At 42.1% G+C, this 17,636-nt stretch overlaps 1 protein-coding gene across 3 annotated transcripts; it reads right to left on the reverse strand.

Annotated features, from left to right (window-relative positions):
- Positions 1-1,693: 1,693 nt before the first annotated feature.
- Positions 1,694-17,426, reverse strand: LOC124122627 (cytochrome P450 1A1-like). 3 transcript variants are annotated; one of them, XM_046485720.2, is made up of 11 exons: positions 17,306-17,426; positions 15,773-15,966; positions 14,236-14,312; positions 13,755-13,853; positions 13,298-13,391; positions 12,318-12,476; positions 11,115-11,323; positions 10,371-10,499; positions 8,998-9,102; positions 7,805-7,939; positions 1,694-2,262 (listed from the first exon to the last, which is right to left on the reverse strand). In XM_046485720.2, exons 3-11 carry the CDS (start codon positions 14,249-14,251, stop codon positions 1,916-1,918), a joined length of 1,293 nt encoding a protein of 430 aa, XP_046341676.2. In that variant the 5' UTR covers positions 14,252-14,312; positions 15,773-15,966; positions 17,306-17,426; the 3' UTR covers positions 1,694-1,915. The 3 variants fall into 3 exon arrangements, with proteins under 3 accessions (XP_046341676.2, XP_046341679.2, XP_048253131.1); XM_046485723.2 differs by lacking the exons at positions 15,773-15,966; positions 17,306-17,426 and having other exon boundaries at positions 14,236-14,478; XM_048397174.1 differs by lacking the exons at positions 12,318-12,476; positions 15,773-15,966; positions 17,306-17,426 and having other exon boundaries at positions 14,236-14,478.
- Positions 17,427-17,636: the final 210 nt, after the last annotated feature.

Consider the following 17,636-nt stretch of genomic DNA (forward strand, 5'->3'; position numbering starts at 1 on the left):
GTTAAAGTGCAGTGTAAAACACTGCAATGTTTCACAGACAGAATATCTTTTTCAGCCACCCCTTCACGATATACCTATACTCACACGCAAAAGAAACGCAAGTGGTTTTAAGCAAATAGGTAATAAACACAGAACCATAAATTGATACGAGTTTAAGCAAGTAGTGAAGCCTGATGGTGTTATCAATATTTGTGGTTGCATTTTGGAAGCCCCGAATAAAAACGCAACATCAAAAACGAATCGCCAAAACGCATCATTTCAATGAATATGTGGGTATCATCCACCCATTTCTCGCGAAACCGAAAATGCACGAACTGTCACGAACTGTAGTAGGTATAAAACTGTGGCCGATTCTTGGACCTACCACTCCTTGGTCAACAATGCCACGCCTAACTCAAATTCAGAGAAATCGGACGTTTGGAAGCTGGAGAGTCTGTCCAAGATGTTGCCCGTCATTTCAACGTTAACATAAGCACAATTTACCGTCTCCTGCATCGATACAATGCAACACAGACCACAGATGACCTTCCTCGGAGCGGTCGTCCTAGGGTCACCACAAGACCCTCGACAAGATCGGCAGATTACCCGTCAACACCAGCGACATCCGTTCCTAACTGCAAGTGAAACTGCTCGAGAGACCAAAGGAACACATAATCAACACATTAGCCGGGACACTGTGATCCGACGTCTCCGTTCCAACAACCTCATCTGTCGCCGACCAGCACCTCGTCCTGTTCTCCAACCACGGCATCGACAAGCACGACTTCAGTGGGCACAGGGTCATCACAATTGGCGTCATCGTGATCTCTGATGAAAGTCTCTTTTGTGTCTCCCATGCAGATGGAAGAGTCAGAATTTGGCGGCGTCGAGGTGATCGTTTCGCTGACAGAAACGTTGTGGAACGGGATCCACGGTTGGACCTTGCGTCATGATATGTGCAGGGATTGGACTTAAGGCGAGACTTGGACCAATGTGCTTTCTGAATGTTTGTCAAGGTCGGGGACACGGCGTCACTGCTCAGCGGTATATCGACCAAGTGATCAGACCCCAAGTTGTTCCATTTTTTGCACAACATCAAAAACACATTTTCCAGAAGGACAACGCTCGTCCCCATGTTGCCAGAGCTACCATGGTCTTTCTGCAACAACACAACATCCGTGTTCTGCCATGACCAGCCCTCGGTTTAACATGGATACTCCACTCATTATACTAACTTGCATATCTTATACTGTCAGAGGAAACGGAGAAGCCTTTCTTACCTGCAGTCAAGGAGATGATGCCACGTGTCAGTGAACATGTGCATTTATTAAACAGTATTGGTGAGGTTAGGTGAAATGGGGTTTAACGTCGCGTCCAAGATTATTGCACTTATATAGCGATGTGCACCACTAGACCACGGAGGCGGTCTTTAAACAGTATTGACACAAACACAGCTGAAACTGGCAAGAAATTGTTGCAAATGAACCTCAAAAAGCGATATAGAAAATAGACATCACTAAATGAAAAGTGAAAATTTAGAATGGATGTGAACCTAAAATGGTCTTTAAACCACTGATTCTTATAAAAGTAAAAGTCGTGTGTGATGATGTTTAATGTGTATGGTTGGTCCCATCTTGTTCATTGCCGTATACGATTGTGTAGCATTATCTGAAACTCTGTCATCCTCTCACATAATGAAAACCAACCACACTGATTCTATATCAATATTTGTTCAGACAACTTTCAAGCCTCACACATTTGCGTGATTGCCAGTATGTAATCAATCAATAACGACATTTTTGCACCTTCATTTATCAGCAGCAAACTGGAACATTCATAAATGCCACGGAAATACTTTGCATGCCATAACAAAATGTTAGTTGAAAAGTTATCATATGACAGATCGTCCATGTCTGGTTCTATATTTTACACAATTTTAACTTCTCGATTTGGCGACAATTTGGTATTTCCCTGGGGTATTTTGTGCTCCTGTACTCCGTGGCTCAAAGTCGTGCTGTGTTCCTGGGGCAAGTGAAATTGTGAATACTCTCAGAATTCCAGCGAGAAAGAGGTGAAGTTCAGGCTTGGCGACAGTCTCGCCGAGACAAACTCTCCTTCCGGCAGAGAACGGAAGCCAGCTTTCTGGCTTGGGTCCCATCTTCCCCTCAGAGTCTAGGAATCTTTCAGGTTTAAACGTATTGACGTCCTCCCATTGGTCAGGGTCAAAGTGCAAGGCGTCGTGGTTGATAAACACCATTGTACCCTTGGGAACATCGTATCCACCTGCAATAACACGCCATCATTTACTGTATGTCCCTCAACGGATGAGTTTTCTATGATAATATCTTCACTTATATCATCCTTTTCACCACTCTCTCTCATCATCATCATCATTTGCAACATCATTTGCAGCATCAGTCATCTCTACAGATAATAGTTTCACTGCCATGACAACCTGAGACATGAGGTGTATATGCACCATACCAGTGCATACCATATTTCAACATGCATGTGCAATTTCAGTGGTGCATAACCTATGTTTGATAGAAAAATATTATCAATATACTATATTATCCACAAACTGGTCTGAGGCTGGTGAAATGTCATTTAACGTTTACGTTTGACGTGCCTGTAATTATGCATGTGGTTTCTTCTGCTGGTCCGGACTTATACATATGATCATTTTAATCTGCACTGATGTCAGTCATATTCGTTATCAACGGTAGTAATTCAAAGTTGCCATCCTCATTATAATCATCGTCATAAACAGAAGCACACACTCAGCATCATTAGTGTCAAGACGACCCAAGACAAGGTCAGATACATCACACACTCAGCATCATGTGTCAAGACGACCCAAGACAACATCAGAAACTCCACACGCTCAACATCATCATTAGTGTCAAGACGACCCAATACAAGATCAGATACATCACACACTCAACAGCATCACCAGTGTCAAGACGACCCAATACAAGATCAGATACATCACACACTCAGCATCACCTGTGTCAAGACGAACCAAGACACGATCAGATACATCACACACTCACTATCATCAGTGTCAAGGCGACCCAAGACACGATCAGATACATCACACACTCAGTATCACCAGTGTCAAGACGACCCAAGACACGATCAGATACATCACACACTCAGCATCATCCGTGTCAAGACGACTCAAGACACGATGAGATACATCACACACATAGCATCACCAGTGTCAAGACGACCCAAGACACGATCAGATACATCCAGGCTCAACGGCATCAGTGTCAAGACGACCCAAGACAAGATCAGATACATCACACACTCAGCATCATCAGTGTCAAGACGACCTAAGACAAGATGAGAAACTTCACAAGCTCAACAGCATCATTAGTGTCAAGACGACCAAAGTCAAGATCAGATACATCACACACTCAGCATCACCAGTGTCAAGACGACCCAAGACAAGATCAGAAACTTCACACGCTCAACAGCAACATTAGTGTCATGACGACCCAAGACAAGATCAGATACATCCAGGCTCAACAGCATCATTATTGTCAAGACGACGCAAGACAAGATCAGATACATCCAGGCTCAACGGCATCAGTGTCAAGACGACCCAAGACAAGATCAGATACATCACACACTCAGCATCATGTGTCAAGACGACCCAAGACAACATCAGAAACTCCACACGCTCAACAGCATCATTAGTGTCAAGACGCCCCAATACAAGATCAGATACATCACACGCTCAACAGCATCATTAGTGTGAAGACGACCCAATACAAGATCAGATACATCCAGGCTCAACAGCATCATTAGTGTGAAGACGACCTAAGACAAGATCTGATACATCACACGCTCAACAGCATCAATAGTGTGAAGACGACCTAAGACAAGATCAGATACATCACACACTCAGCATCATCAGTGTCAAGACGACCCAAGACAAGATCAGAAACTTCACACGCTCAACAGCATCATTATTGTCAAGACGACCCAAGACAAGATCAGATACATCACACACTCAACAGCATCAGTGTCAAGACGACCCAATACAAGATCAGATACATCACACACTCAACAGCATCACCAGTGTCAAGACGACCCAATACAAGATCAGATACATCACACACTCAGCATCACCTGTGTCAAGACGAACCAAGACACGATCAGATACATCACACACTCAGCATCATTAGTGTCAAGACGACCCAAGACACGATCAGATACATCACACACTCAGTATCATCAGTGTCAAGGCGACCCAAGACACGATCAGATACATCACACACTCAGTATCATCAGTGTCAAGACGACCCAAGACAAGATCAGAAACTGCACACGCTCAACAGCATCATTAGTGTCATGACGACCCAAGATAAGATCAGAAACTGCACACGCTCAACATCATTAGTGTCAAGACGACCCAAGACAAGATCAGATACCTCACACGCTCAACAGCATCATTAGTGTCAAGACGACCCAAGACAAGATCAGATACATCCACGCTCAACAGCATCATTATTGTCAAGACGACCCAAGACAAGATCAGAAACTTCACACGCTCAACAGCATCATTATTGTCAAGACGACCCAAGACAAGATCAGATATATCCAGGCTCAACGGCATCAGTGTGAAGACGACCCAAGACAAGATCAGATACATCACACACTCAGCATCATCCGTGTCAAGACGACCTAAGACAAGATCAGAAACTCCACACGCTCAACAGCATCATTAGTGTCAAGACGACCAGATACAAGATCAGATACATCCAGGCTCAACAGCATCATTAGCGTGAAGACGACCTAAGACAAGATCTGATACATCACACGCTCAACAGCATCATTAGTGTGAAGACGACCTAAGACAAGATCAGATACATCACACACTCAGCATCATCAGTGTCAAGACGACCCAAGACAAGATCAGAAACTTCACACGCTCAAAAGCATCATTATTGTCAAGACGACCCAAGACAAGATCAGATACATCACACACTCAACAGCATCAGTGTCAAGACGACCCAAGACAAGATCAGATACATCCAGGCTCAACAGCATCATTAGTGTCAAGACGACCAAAGTCAAGATCAGATACCTCACACACTCAGTATCATCAGTGTCAAGACAACCCAAGACACGATCAGATACATCACACACTCAGTATCATGTGTCAAGACGACCCAAGACAAGATCAGATACATCCAGGCTCAGCATCATCAGTGTCAAGACGACCCAAGGCACGATCAGATACATCACACACTCAGCATCATCAGTGTCAAGACGACCCAAGACAAGATCAGAAACTGCACACGCTCAACAGCATCATTTGTGTCATGACGACCCAAGACAAGATCAGAAACTGCACACGCTCAACAGCATCATTAGTGTCAAGACGACCCAAGACAAGATCAGAAACTGCACACGCTCAACAGCATCATTAGTGTGAAGACGACCTAAGACAAGATCAGATACATCACACACTCAGCATCATCAGTGTCAAGACGACCCAAGACAAGATCAGAAACTTCACACGCTCAACAGCATCATTATTGTCAAGACGACCCAAGACAAGATCAGATACATCACACACTCAACAGCATCAGTGTCAAGACGACCCAAGACAAGATCAGATACATCCAGGCTCAACAGCATCATTAGTGTCATGACGACCTAAGACAAGATCAGATACATCACACGCTCAACAGCATCAGTGTCAAGACGACGCAAGACAAGATCAGAAACTGCACACGCTCAACAGCATCATTAGTGTGAAGACGACCTAAGACAAGATCAGATACATCACACACTCAGCATCATCAGTGTCAAGACGACCCAAGACAAGATCAGAAACTGCACACGCTCAACAGCATCATTAGTGTCATGACGACCCAAGACAAGATCAGAAACTGCACACGCTCAACAGCATCATTAGTGTCAAGACGACCAAAGTCAAGATCAGATACATCACACGCTCAACAGCATCATTATTGTCAAGACGACGCAAGACAAGATCAGAAACTGCACACGCTCAACAGCATCATTAGTGTCAAGACGACCCAAGACAAGATCAGAAACTGCACACGCTCAACAGCATCATTAGTGTCAAGACGACCCAAGTCAAGATCAGATACATCACACGCTCAACAGCATCAGTGTCAAGACGACGCAAGACAAGATCAGAAACTGCACACGCTCAACGGCATCATTAGTGTCAAGACGACCCAAGACAAGATCAGATACATCACACGCTCAATAGCATCAGTGTCAAGACGACGCAAGACAAGGTCAGAATCTTCACACGCTCAACAGCAACATTAGTGGCAAGACGACCCAAGACAAGATCTGATACATCCAGGCTCAACAGCATCATCAGTGTCAAGACGACCTAAGACAAGATCTGATACATCACACGCTCAACAGCATCATTAGTGTGAAGACGGCCTAAGGCAAGATCAGAAACTTCACACGCTCAACAGCATCATAAGTGTCAAGACGACCCAAGACAAGATCAGAAACATCACACACTCAGTATCATCAGTGTCAAGACGACGCAAGACAAGGTCAAAATCTTCACACGCTCAACGGCATCATTAGTGTCAAGACGACCCAATACAAGATCAGATACATCACACACTCAACGGCATCAGTGTCAAGACGACCCAAGACAAGATCAGATACATCACACACTAAACGGCATCAGTGTCAAGACGACCTAAGACAAGATCAGAAACTCCACACGCTCAACAGCATCATTAGTGTCAAGACGACCCAATACAAGATCAGATACATCACACACTCAACAGCATCAGTGTCAAGACGACCCAAGACAAGATCAGATACATCACACACTCAACGGCATCAGTGTCAAGACGACCCAAGACAAGTTCAGATACATCACAAGCTCAACAGCATCAGTGTCCAAATTATCCTGCTCACACGCAAATACACCGCACACTCGGCGTCGTCAGTGTCACGACCATTCAGACACGTGCGGATGCATCACACACTAAACAATCCAAGACACGATCAGATACCTTACACACTCCGTATCATCCGTGTCAAGACGACCCAAGACACGAGCAGATACATCACACACTCAGCATCATCAGTGTGTCAAGACGACTCAAGACAAGATCAGATACATCACACACTCAGTATCATCAGTGTCAAGACGACCCAAGACACGATCAGATACATCCAGGCTCAGCATCATCAGTGTCAACACGACCCAAGACACGATCAGATACATCACACACTCAGTATCATCAGTGTCAAGACGAACCAAGACACGATCAGATACATCACACACTCAGTATCATCAGTGTCAAGACGACTCAAGATACGATCAGATACATCACACACTCATTATCATCAGTGTCAAGACGGCCCAAGACACCATCGGATACATCACACACTCAGTATCATCAGTGTCAAGACGACTCAAGATACGATCAGATACATCACACACTCATTATCATCAGTGTCAAGACGGCCCAAGACACCATCGGATACATCACACACTCAGTATCATCAGTGTCAAGACGAACCAAGACACGATCAGATACATCACACACTCAGTATCATCAGTGTCAAGACGACTCAAGATACGATCAGATACATCACACACTCAGTATCATCAGTGTCAAGACGGCCCAAGACACCATCGGATACATCACACACTCAGTATCATCAGTGCTCAAATGATCCAACTCACACGCAGATACATCCTACACGTTCTCTATTTAAGTCAATATAACCATGCCCACAGCAAGTCCGACTGCTATTTTCAACACTCAAATGTGTGATCATGTGCAATACCTACCAACTGTGGTATCGCAAAGGGTGGAATGAGGAATACCAGTGGGGACTACTGTCCTCATCCTCATGATCTCGTGTAGCACTGCCTCTGTGTATGGAAGCCTGTTCCTGTCCGAAACGTGAACGTTTAGTTCGGGATCTGCAACCATAGCAATACTTAACATTAACATTAACATTAAGACAATAGTTAACCCGTTTATGAATGTGTATATTTGTGTTTTGTTCAGTATATTATTCTATTCGTTCATAAAGTCTGGTCTATTGTTTATCAAAGGAACGACGAAATTTATAAAATACTCATTTCAAAATTAAGGCTTTGTTTGTTCCCAATAGGACCCTCAACTTTGACAAGTAGCAAATGATAACTTTGGCTACCCGTAAAGATTGGCAATTGATCTTCAGCACCCATGATCGGGTGGTCAGGCTCATACATGTCATCGCATCCCAACTGCGTAGAACTATTCACGTAGATTGTTTACAGAACACCGTCATATACCTGGAATATTGCTAAACAACAAACAAACATACCCAGCTTTGGCAAGCAATAAGTGGTTGATAATAATGCTTGAAGTGGTCCTATAGGACCGAGATATCATTGTCTCTGGACATTTCAAAGTGAACACATTCCATGTACCTGTAGAGAGCACAGAGGTCTTGCATACATTTTTCTTAATACAGATATCACATCAATGATGTCGAACATTTTAGTTAGCTAGATTCTATGGACATTATCCAGGTTTTAGAAGGTAAAAGTTCTCGAAAAGTTCGATTCTAACTAATGATTAGAACCCATATATAATCACCTGAAACTCATTCCCTTTTCAATACTTTTTGAATACCCCTTCGCTTAAGGATTTATTTCCTGTAATCAATGATATTTCTACTGAAATGCCGATACTGTACATGTACATTCCACGAGGCAATAATTAGTCAACAATGTCATGAGGAACGGTATTTGTGGTCTGTTCAAAAGAACCCAACCATGGAAAGACAATGTATTACTTTGAGATGAAGATGTAAATGAATGAGTGAGACTATCTAAATAATAAGTGTTAATACCGGTAGCAATGTACCACCCCACCCCTCACCCAATCCCCGACCCAATCTTCCACCAATATCCCCAATCCACACCTTACAAGAAGATGTGCTACAGATTTAACTGTTGGCAATATTAACACTGGATTTCTGAAAACGCACCAATAACAGAGTCCACCTCTGCTTGTACCTTCTTCTGAATATCAGGATGGAGAGCCATGGTCAGGAGAGACCAGTGGAGTGTGTTCCTGGTGGTATCTGTTCCAGCTGAAATATTAAATTATTGAGCTATGATCATTTATTTATTAATACTTTTTTGTAATTCCGTTAATACGTCGTTGACGTCGTCGTGAAAACCATACGAGGCGTGATAGGCCATACAACAGAACAATAGACAGCCGTCAAGTACAAGTGTCATGACCAGATCAACCAGGACAATCCTAAGAGATGTCTGAAGTATTTGGTTGGTTATCCAGTACATGATTACCGGGAGGATCCTACTACGCGATTAAAGGATTCTCCGTAAAGATGATTGTTCAGGATGATTACTGTGGTGCAATATCACCGGCAAAATCCGCCTGGGTGATTATTCTGTGTTTGTTTGTCTGTATGTTTTGTTTAATGGCGGCCTGTACATGATCGAGTCTGGTCAACACAATCTAGGAATTGATACTATGAGCAATGTTCAACACAATTGGGATACGATGACATGCAATAACCAAGTCAGCGAGCCTGACAATCCGATCCCGTTAATCGCCTCTTACAACAAGCATGACTTGCTGAAAAACAATTCTAACCGGGATCTTCAAGGGACGACTGAGGGATTAAAGGATTCTCTTTTTATATAATTGTTCAGGATGATCACTATGGTGAGATATCACCAGCAGAATCCTACTGATGATTTAATGGATTCTCTTATAGATGATTGTTTATGATGATATACTATATTGAAATATTACCCTGAGAATCATGCTGAGAAGAGAGACGAGTCTCTTCAAGAGAGGTTGTCGTGTACGATTTTCATGGTCGGCTTTCACCAGGAGGAGGAAGAGGAGACATAAGAGGATTCTCTATACAGTTGTTAAAGAGGCCTGGCACAAGTCTACCGTGGCGTAGGTTCCGACTGTAGAATGGTATGAGTTTATTTGCATTGTTCTGCCTTTTGTTATCGTGGGGAATACATGTACACAAGCGAATGACCCAAGTCACGGGATGGTTTCAAATACACATGTACGTTTTACCATCTACCATCAAGACATATCTGATTAATTCCAGCACCAGCATGGTCACACACGGAAGAGGGACACGATGACGCAGTCAACCAAAATACAAACTGTAACAACAAGCATGTGATACTGAGGGCCTATTCTGTCTCGGAATCCCTGGATGTCTGTACCATGTGATGGTCCAGTGAGACGTTGATGAACCTCACCAGAAAAAAACTTGCAGTGTATCTCAACCAGTACACGAAATGTGTATTGTCATATACATTATTCAAACTGTCACAGTTTTATGATGTCCCATATAGCACTTACCAACGACCAGGTCGCTGATTGCATTGACCATGTGTGTGTTTGTGATCTGTGACATCAGGGTTGGGTCGTCCTCCTCCTCAGCCTCTTTCTGAGCTAGTATCAAGGCGTCTGTGAAGTCCCGTAACTCATCTGTAACAGCAATAATAACCAGATTCTCATTTTGTCCTCTAATTCATATATAAGTGATCTGTATTTTCCGTGTGAACTTGAGAACCCCATTTCTTAATTTGTTTTCTCATATGTTTTACTCTTATTGTTCCTTTCTTTCTTGATTGCAGAAATACAACTTAACAACTTTGGCTGTGTTACATTTCTCCCTTACACCGAAACTGAAAAGAAATTTCGGTGTTTCTCCAAACATGTATATTTATGTTGTATTCCTCAATTAATCACTAGTTGTTAAGTTTATATTAGAGGGAGCTACATGAGTAAACAGTATTTAAAATGTACTTTTGTTTGGACATCTGCCTATGCCACTAACGCAAATAGTAGAGACATGTTGCTATTATTTAAGGTCATGTAACCAATACCAACCTTCCTTGGTATTGTACTCCACATTTAGTTAAATCTCAACACACATTTCACAGAAAATCATAGAATTATTGAAGCAAAATATATAGTTAATAAGAAGTGTTGTATTTCAGGGTACATATGCATGTTAATGATGAAAAAGTATTATCTATTTGCCAATCAATTAATTTCTGTAAACACTGATACAAGTGCAATTAGGTATGGTTGCCGAACCCTTTTTGAACTTTTCTCTGTGGGCAGCAATTTCGATCCTGACGGCCTCTCCAATCCTTTCTGCGATACCAACAACACGTCTAAATCTCGGCGTTGGACACAGATGAAGCAGGGGAATTAGATCTTCGAGAAAACCATCTTCAGTTTCCTTCATTAAATTGTCTAGGTTGACAACGTATGTTTTATAGCTTTCGGAGTCTGTATTTTCGCTAGAATAGAAAAAGAGTGTTGGTAAGTTTGGTGTACGTGATGCAGGTCACAGACGTTTACCACTTTGACGAAACGAGAATGGATATGGTACTGACAATCCAAGAAAGATACTCAGGCCGAATTTGAGAATCGACCCATGATAATAGGTTTCTGGCACGTCGAAGGGACGTTACTCAACACAGCGAGCTGCATTGCCTTAGATGACTTGGGAGATGGGTGATCATGGAGTACATGTCAAAACGTGAAAGCACTTGTGTTATTCATATTCGTATCTCTGTCATACATATTACATTATCAATTGATGTTCCTTAATCTAAATAATATTAATGTTAAACAAAATAAGGGAACACGTGAATATATTGCAGATGAGTTTATTTGTGTGTTCTGTAAAACACAATAATTTATGATTGAGTGAAACATTTGTAATTGTTGTGTTTACTACATCACCAAAATGTCTCTTGAGTGTCGACCGCCTCCGTAGTCTAGCGGTAAAGCATCCGCCTGGAGACGGAAGGTCCGGGGTTCGATCCCTGGCCGCGTCATACCAAAAGACGTTTAAAGATGGTACTTGTTGTTACCCTGTCAGGCGCTCGGCATTAAAGGGCTCAAACAAGGACTGGTCGGCTCGGAGTCAGTATACTGTGTCTGAGTGGGGTATTCATGTTAAACTGCGACATGGTATCTCAGTGTGCTAGCACTATAAATCGGCATCAGTCCGGATTAGTACAAGCACCCACACACAATATATAAGTGCAATAATCTTGGACGCGACCTTAAACCCGATTTCACCTCACCTCTGGAGTGTCATCAAGAAACAACATCTTATTACCCCCAAACAGACTTAGAACTATATCGTATCTGTGTCAACAAGTACATGAAAAAGACAACATTGTGTTCCAACTCAGATAATACCCAAAGAACAACGTTACTTTTTGTGTTTAAAAAAGTACATCCAAGTCTTCTGTTTTAAAAAAGTGGCAACGATAAAATTACCTGACTTTATTTAACAACATTCCTGTCATCACGTTGGAGATCGCAAGTGACAGGTAGGGGAAAGGATCAAAGGCTCCTGGTTCCTTTCTCATCAACTGTGTAGATGTTTTGAGGGATTGGGACACTTTACGACTCAGGTTATCTCCCCTGAGATAGTGCCTAAAATATAAATTATTTTTTATACATCTATTTCCAAATCTTTACATTTGTTAAATGCCAGTGTATTTTGTAGTTAAACAATTATTGTAACTGTTGTGATGGCACTGTGTGGAAATTTCCAGTAGCGGATTAGATTGTATACAAGGGACAAGAGCGTGCCTCTCGTATCTCTTTCATTACATAATGACCAAATTTCGTGTGGAGATCACTCATCACCTCGGATTTCCTGCATCGGGCCATCTCGTAATCTTGACCGCTGTCGCCGCTGGGTGAACATACAATTATCACTGACCTTTCCTATCACCACTGTATTTTTCTATTTGATACTGACCACTGCCATAATAAATATTACATATTGTCATTGGATATTGCAAAAACACCCTATTGTGTACTGCCATGGTAATTGCTGTGCAGTAATTTGTAATGATTTGTAAACCTAGTTAATTTTGTAATGTGTTCATTGGTGGTAAACCACTTGTTGGTTGTTCGTTGGTTTCACACTAAGCTTGTTTACGTACAGATTTCGTAATGTGTCTTTATTTGACGTATACAGTGTCACATTTGCTTAGTAGAAACACTATTGGGTGAGGTGTCAACCACAAACACCATAACTGTTAATAATAATAATAATAATAATAATAATAATGATGATGATGATGATGATGACGCCGACGATGATGATGATGGTGATGATGGTGATGATGATGATGATAATGATAATGATGATGATGATGACGCCGACGATGATGATGATGATGATGACGCCGACGATGATGATGATGATGATGATGATGATGATGATGATGATGGTGAACGTTTACCTCAGCGCTTTAGATGCTATTTTCCTGTGCAACTTCCACGTTGGGCCATACGATGCATTGGCTATGTCTTTTCCTCCATCAGTAATCACATTAACTGTAAAAATGTATTTCCTTTAAATAGCATCATACATGTATGGCTGATATGCTATCGAAAATATTTGCAGAATAGCTACCACGTATTATGAGAAAGTCCGGATTATCTGTCCCGAGTGAGTTATTGTGGAAATGCCTTCTGTGACCTCAAGAAGTCGCCAATAAACGTGAAGGTAACATTATACTGGTTACTGAGACTGACTGAAATATGTTAATCCATGCCAATTTCCCTATGGATAATGAGCGGATTATCTTCGAAGGAAAATAGCTCTGGTTGTAATTTTCTCTTTCAAAGTATATTAATAAAAGGAAGCTAAAGGACATCTGATGTGTTCATGTATATCTTCTTGTAATAGGTTCTCACCAAAACAAATGTCAGTCCTCCCGGCAAAGTCTGTTTGTCTTGTAACAAGAGCCTCTGTTACCACATCGATTCGACTCAAAACAACTGCAATCCGAGGACCTGTAAAATTATTATGTCCACTTCTATTACTGCACGTGAAAACATACATATGACATTATGATTCAACATACATTATGATTCAATGCTATTTCTGACCATTTAGGTATAGCTGTGATTACCCATAGAGTACCTCGCATTTACATCACAGAAACTCCAGACGCATTTCTTCATTATTGCTCGATTATCCAGCGTATGATACACCTATTGTGTTATGACATATATCCTGAATCAATACGCCGGTTCGATTGACAAGACGCTAACGATAGATGTCCAATCTTTACAAACTCTTTCGACATGGACTTTAGCCGTAATATAACAGTACTCTACTTGACTTTTGACACACGTCAAAATTATTGCACCATCGTGAAGCAGACAAACTTACCCAACATAATCTTCATAACTGGCCGGAAGGTTTGGTCCAATCACGGAATTTCCGAAACAGGAGACCCCCTTGTAATTCTAAAAAAAATGATATTCCGAAATTTCGTAGTGCAATGGTGTAGACTATTGGTTAAAGCTTTGGCTCGTCACGCCGTCATGGCGCCGTAAAACCTAACTCACACACTAACTGGGGCGGTCGGGTAACCTAGTGGTTAAAGCGTTCGTTTGTCACGCCGAAGACCCGGGTTCGATTCCCCACATGGGTACAATCTGTGAAGCCCATTTCTGGTGTCTCCCGCCGTGATATTGGTGGAATATTGCTTAAAGCGGCGTAAAACCATGCTCACTCACTCACACACTCACTCACTCGCTGAGCCGTCGACTTCTACACGTAGACTGAAAACGTATTGAACAAATTGATAGAAGTATGAGTGTCATTACAATTTACCCTTCCCGTGACGATGTGTACAGGCAACGCCATGTACACTGATAGTACCTTCAACCTCGCATACTTGAAACATGTGATGAAGGTTAACATGTCCCAGTCGCCAGGGGTTTGGATCACAAGCCAGCAACCCACATAATCGTGTCAGCTGCCCTGTGATATATAGGGATTCTCTCCAGTTAACATGAGTCGGTTATGTAGCTCTGCCTCTGAGTGTTGCTACTTTTATGGGACCCGTGGAGATCCGGGTTGGAATCGACGATCATGATGTCAGTCACAGGATTGTCTTATCCAGACTCGATTATTTACAAACCGCCGTATAGCTGGAATAATGCTGAGTGCGGCGCTAAGCAACGAACAAACAAACAAAACATTTATGGAAGAGAGTTGACATTTTTCATGGAAGAAGACACGTTCAGATTCATTATTCATTCAAGCATTCTGAATCATGAATTATAGACTATGAAAAAGACTTTTTCTTTAATTCCTCAAATAATTATCATAAATTATAGCTGATATTGGCAATATGGAATAGATATGGGTTTATGAACAAACAAATCATAAAATCAGCAATACAGATTATCATAATTAGATTTTCATCCCCGACGTGAAAAGCAATAAATATGATAGAATGCCTTCTTTCATAAAAGAAGTATAAACTGTCGGTACTTATTAATAAATTTAATATGATTAACCCTTTAACCCTCACATAACCCTAACCGCTAACCCTTAAAGAAGCATAAATCGTCGACACATAGTCAACCGTTAAACAAAATACATTCCATCAGTTACACAGTTGGTGTGAAGCCCATTTCTGGTGTCCCCCGCCGTGATATTGCTGGAATATTGCTAAAAGCGGCGTAAAACAATACTCACTCACTCACTTACACAGTTGGTATATTTTCCCCTACCGTCAAGTTAAATAATTCATGCAGCGATAAGTTATTAAAACCAGTTTAAGTTTTGAACACACAGATATCAGGCTTAGTTTCTTTAATGATCTCTTTACCGATGTCAAACAAAACATAATCATCTAAACATCTTGAAGCTGACCAATGATGCTGAAAAAGAACTAGCATAAAAAGTCTTTCACCCAAAATGTTTCCTAGGAGTGGCCATCCTTTGGGTCCGGGTGGCAAGTTGTCTCGTTTCTTGAAGAGTTTATGGGCGATCACACCAACCACACCCCCAACAACAAGAGCCTGGGTTATCACCGACTGGGGCCACAACTGCAGTAACCACTCAAACATCGTCCCTGTTTAGAAGTCTCTTCAGCTGTGATTGATTCTGAAACAAAGTGCATCATTTTGTCAAAGCATGTTTCTGACCCAAATAAACACATGTCTCAGTACTACATATAGAAACTGCAACTATGCTAGATTACACTTTGTGGTCAAAATTAAGTCTACAGACAAGGGACGAACAGCACCCCTTACACAAAGCCATCTTGACAGTGATTAATGTGATAATACCAAGCCTCTTGGCTTCATTTGTTTGATGTAAGTATAAGGGGCATCTGTCTGGGGCTACTGTCTATGCAAACAAATGCTGAATTGTCAAATAGACAGTTATATAGCATAAAACAAAAGAGGAAATCCTACACATTAAAAAATGTATATAATTGCATATCTATAATAATCTCATGTACCAGTGGATTTTCGAGAGATAAATAAATGAGTTGGTTATTACCTCTGGGCGAACAATCAACTGGTGTGGTGTGTCTGTCTATGGGGCCGGTATTGGGCAATACTGACGTCTGGTTGTGCAAATGTTCTATATTCTCGCCTGAACGCTAAGCGACACAGGTATTTGACTGACCTACATTTGCGGTAACATAATGGTATTGATCTTTCACAAGAGAAAGAGACGTGACGGAGCAGTATGTGAGGTTAGCTGGGGACCGGCACCCCGACGTGTACCAATGGTAAACATCAATGGCCTGTTTATCGTCAACGCAGGAGAGTCGCTACTGTGTTGTACGTGCAGGGTCGTAATTGCAGGCAAATAGATACAGGGCATCTTTACAGGGTGTCGATGGCGTGTATGTAGTCACACGGTTGAAGTCAGGGTGTGGTTACATTTTGTACGTACATAGTCGTAGGTACAGAGTCGCAATGACTACGCGTATTGTAAGCATTGCCCAAATATGGTCTGTGAACAAAATTCGTGATACGAAACGTACGGAGACCCCCTCTATTTATATTCCTTGTGTTGCTGCGGTGAAAATAGGTCAACGCTCTCTCACTCTCTCTCTCTCTCTCTCTCTCTCTCTCTCTCCCCCCTCTCTGTCTCTCTCTCTCTCTCTCTCTCTCTCTCTCTCTCTCTCTCTCTCTCTCTCTCTCTCTCTCTCTCAAGGGTTCCTTGTTTGAAAGTCAATGTTATGGGAAAGCCAGCAGAGCAGACGGGCAGACGACACACTAAGGGACGTAACCCTAATTTATTACCACCCAGGCTGACACCGATTGCCCATTCAAAATGCATTGATAAGCCATATCAGCCCGGCAGGGATGTAATACGGGTCTGGTTATTACACCCCCTGTGATATGACCATATTGGCTCTATCGCACATGTGAAGTGCCTCATATCATTGATAGGTATATGATAAAATAATGTATCATACACCTACCACATAGATGCATAGCAATCCTTCTTGCATTTTTGGGCTGGGTTCAACGCCGCTGTGGTCTTTATGTCAGCTATATCACGGCCAGTTATGTCAGGTGATATTGGAGGAAAGAGATTTGTTATCTTACCTTACTCTGGTAAAACCCCCGTGCAAGGGACGTAACTCTGAAGAGTGCATTGCAGTGCGCATGCCCACAGAACACCCGGCCTCGGCGGGTTAAACTCCGCGCTCAAGATTATCGCACTCACATACATGTGTGAAAGAGAAAGCGGGAAAGAGAGGGACAGAGATAGAGACACACAGAGAAAGTGACAATAATGTCAAAATGGAA

Source organism: Haliotis rufescens, unplaced genomic scaffold (genome assembly GCF_023055435.1).
Source record: "Haliotis rufescens isolate VD_foot unplaced genomic scaffold, xgHalRufe1.0.p SCAF_16, whole genome shotgun sequence".
Taxonomy (NCBI): Eukaryota; Metazoa; Mollusca; class Gastropoda; order Lepetellida; family Haliotidae; genus Haliotis; species Haliotis rufescens.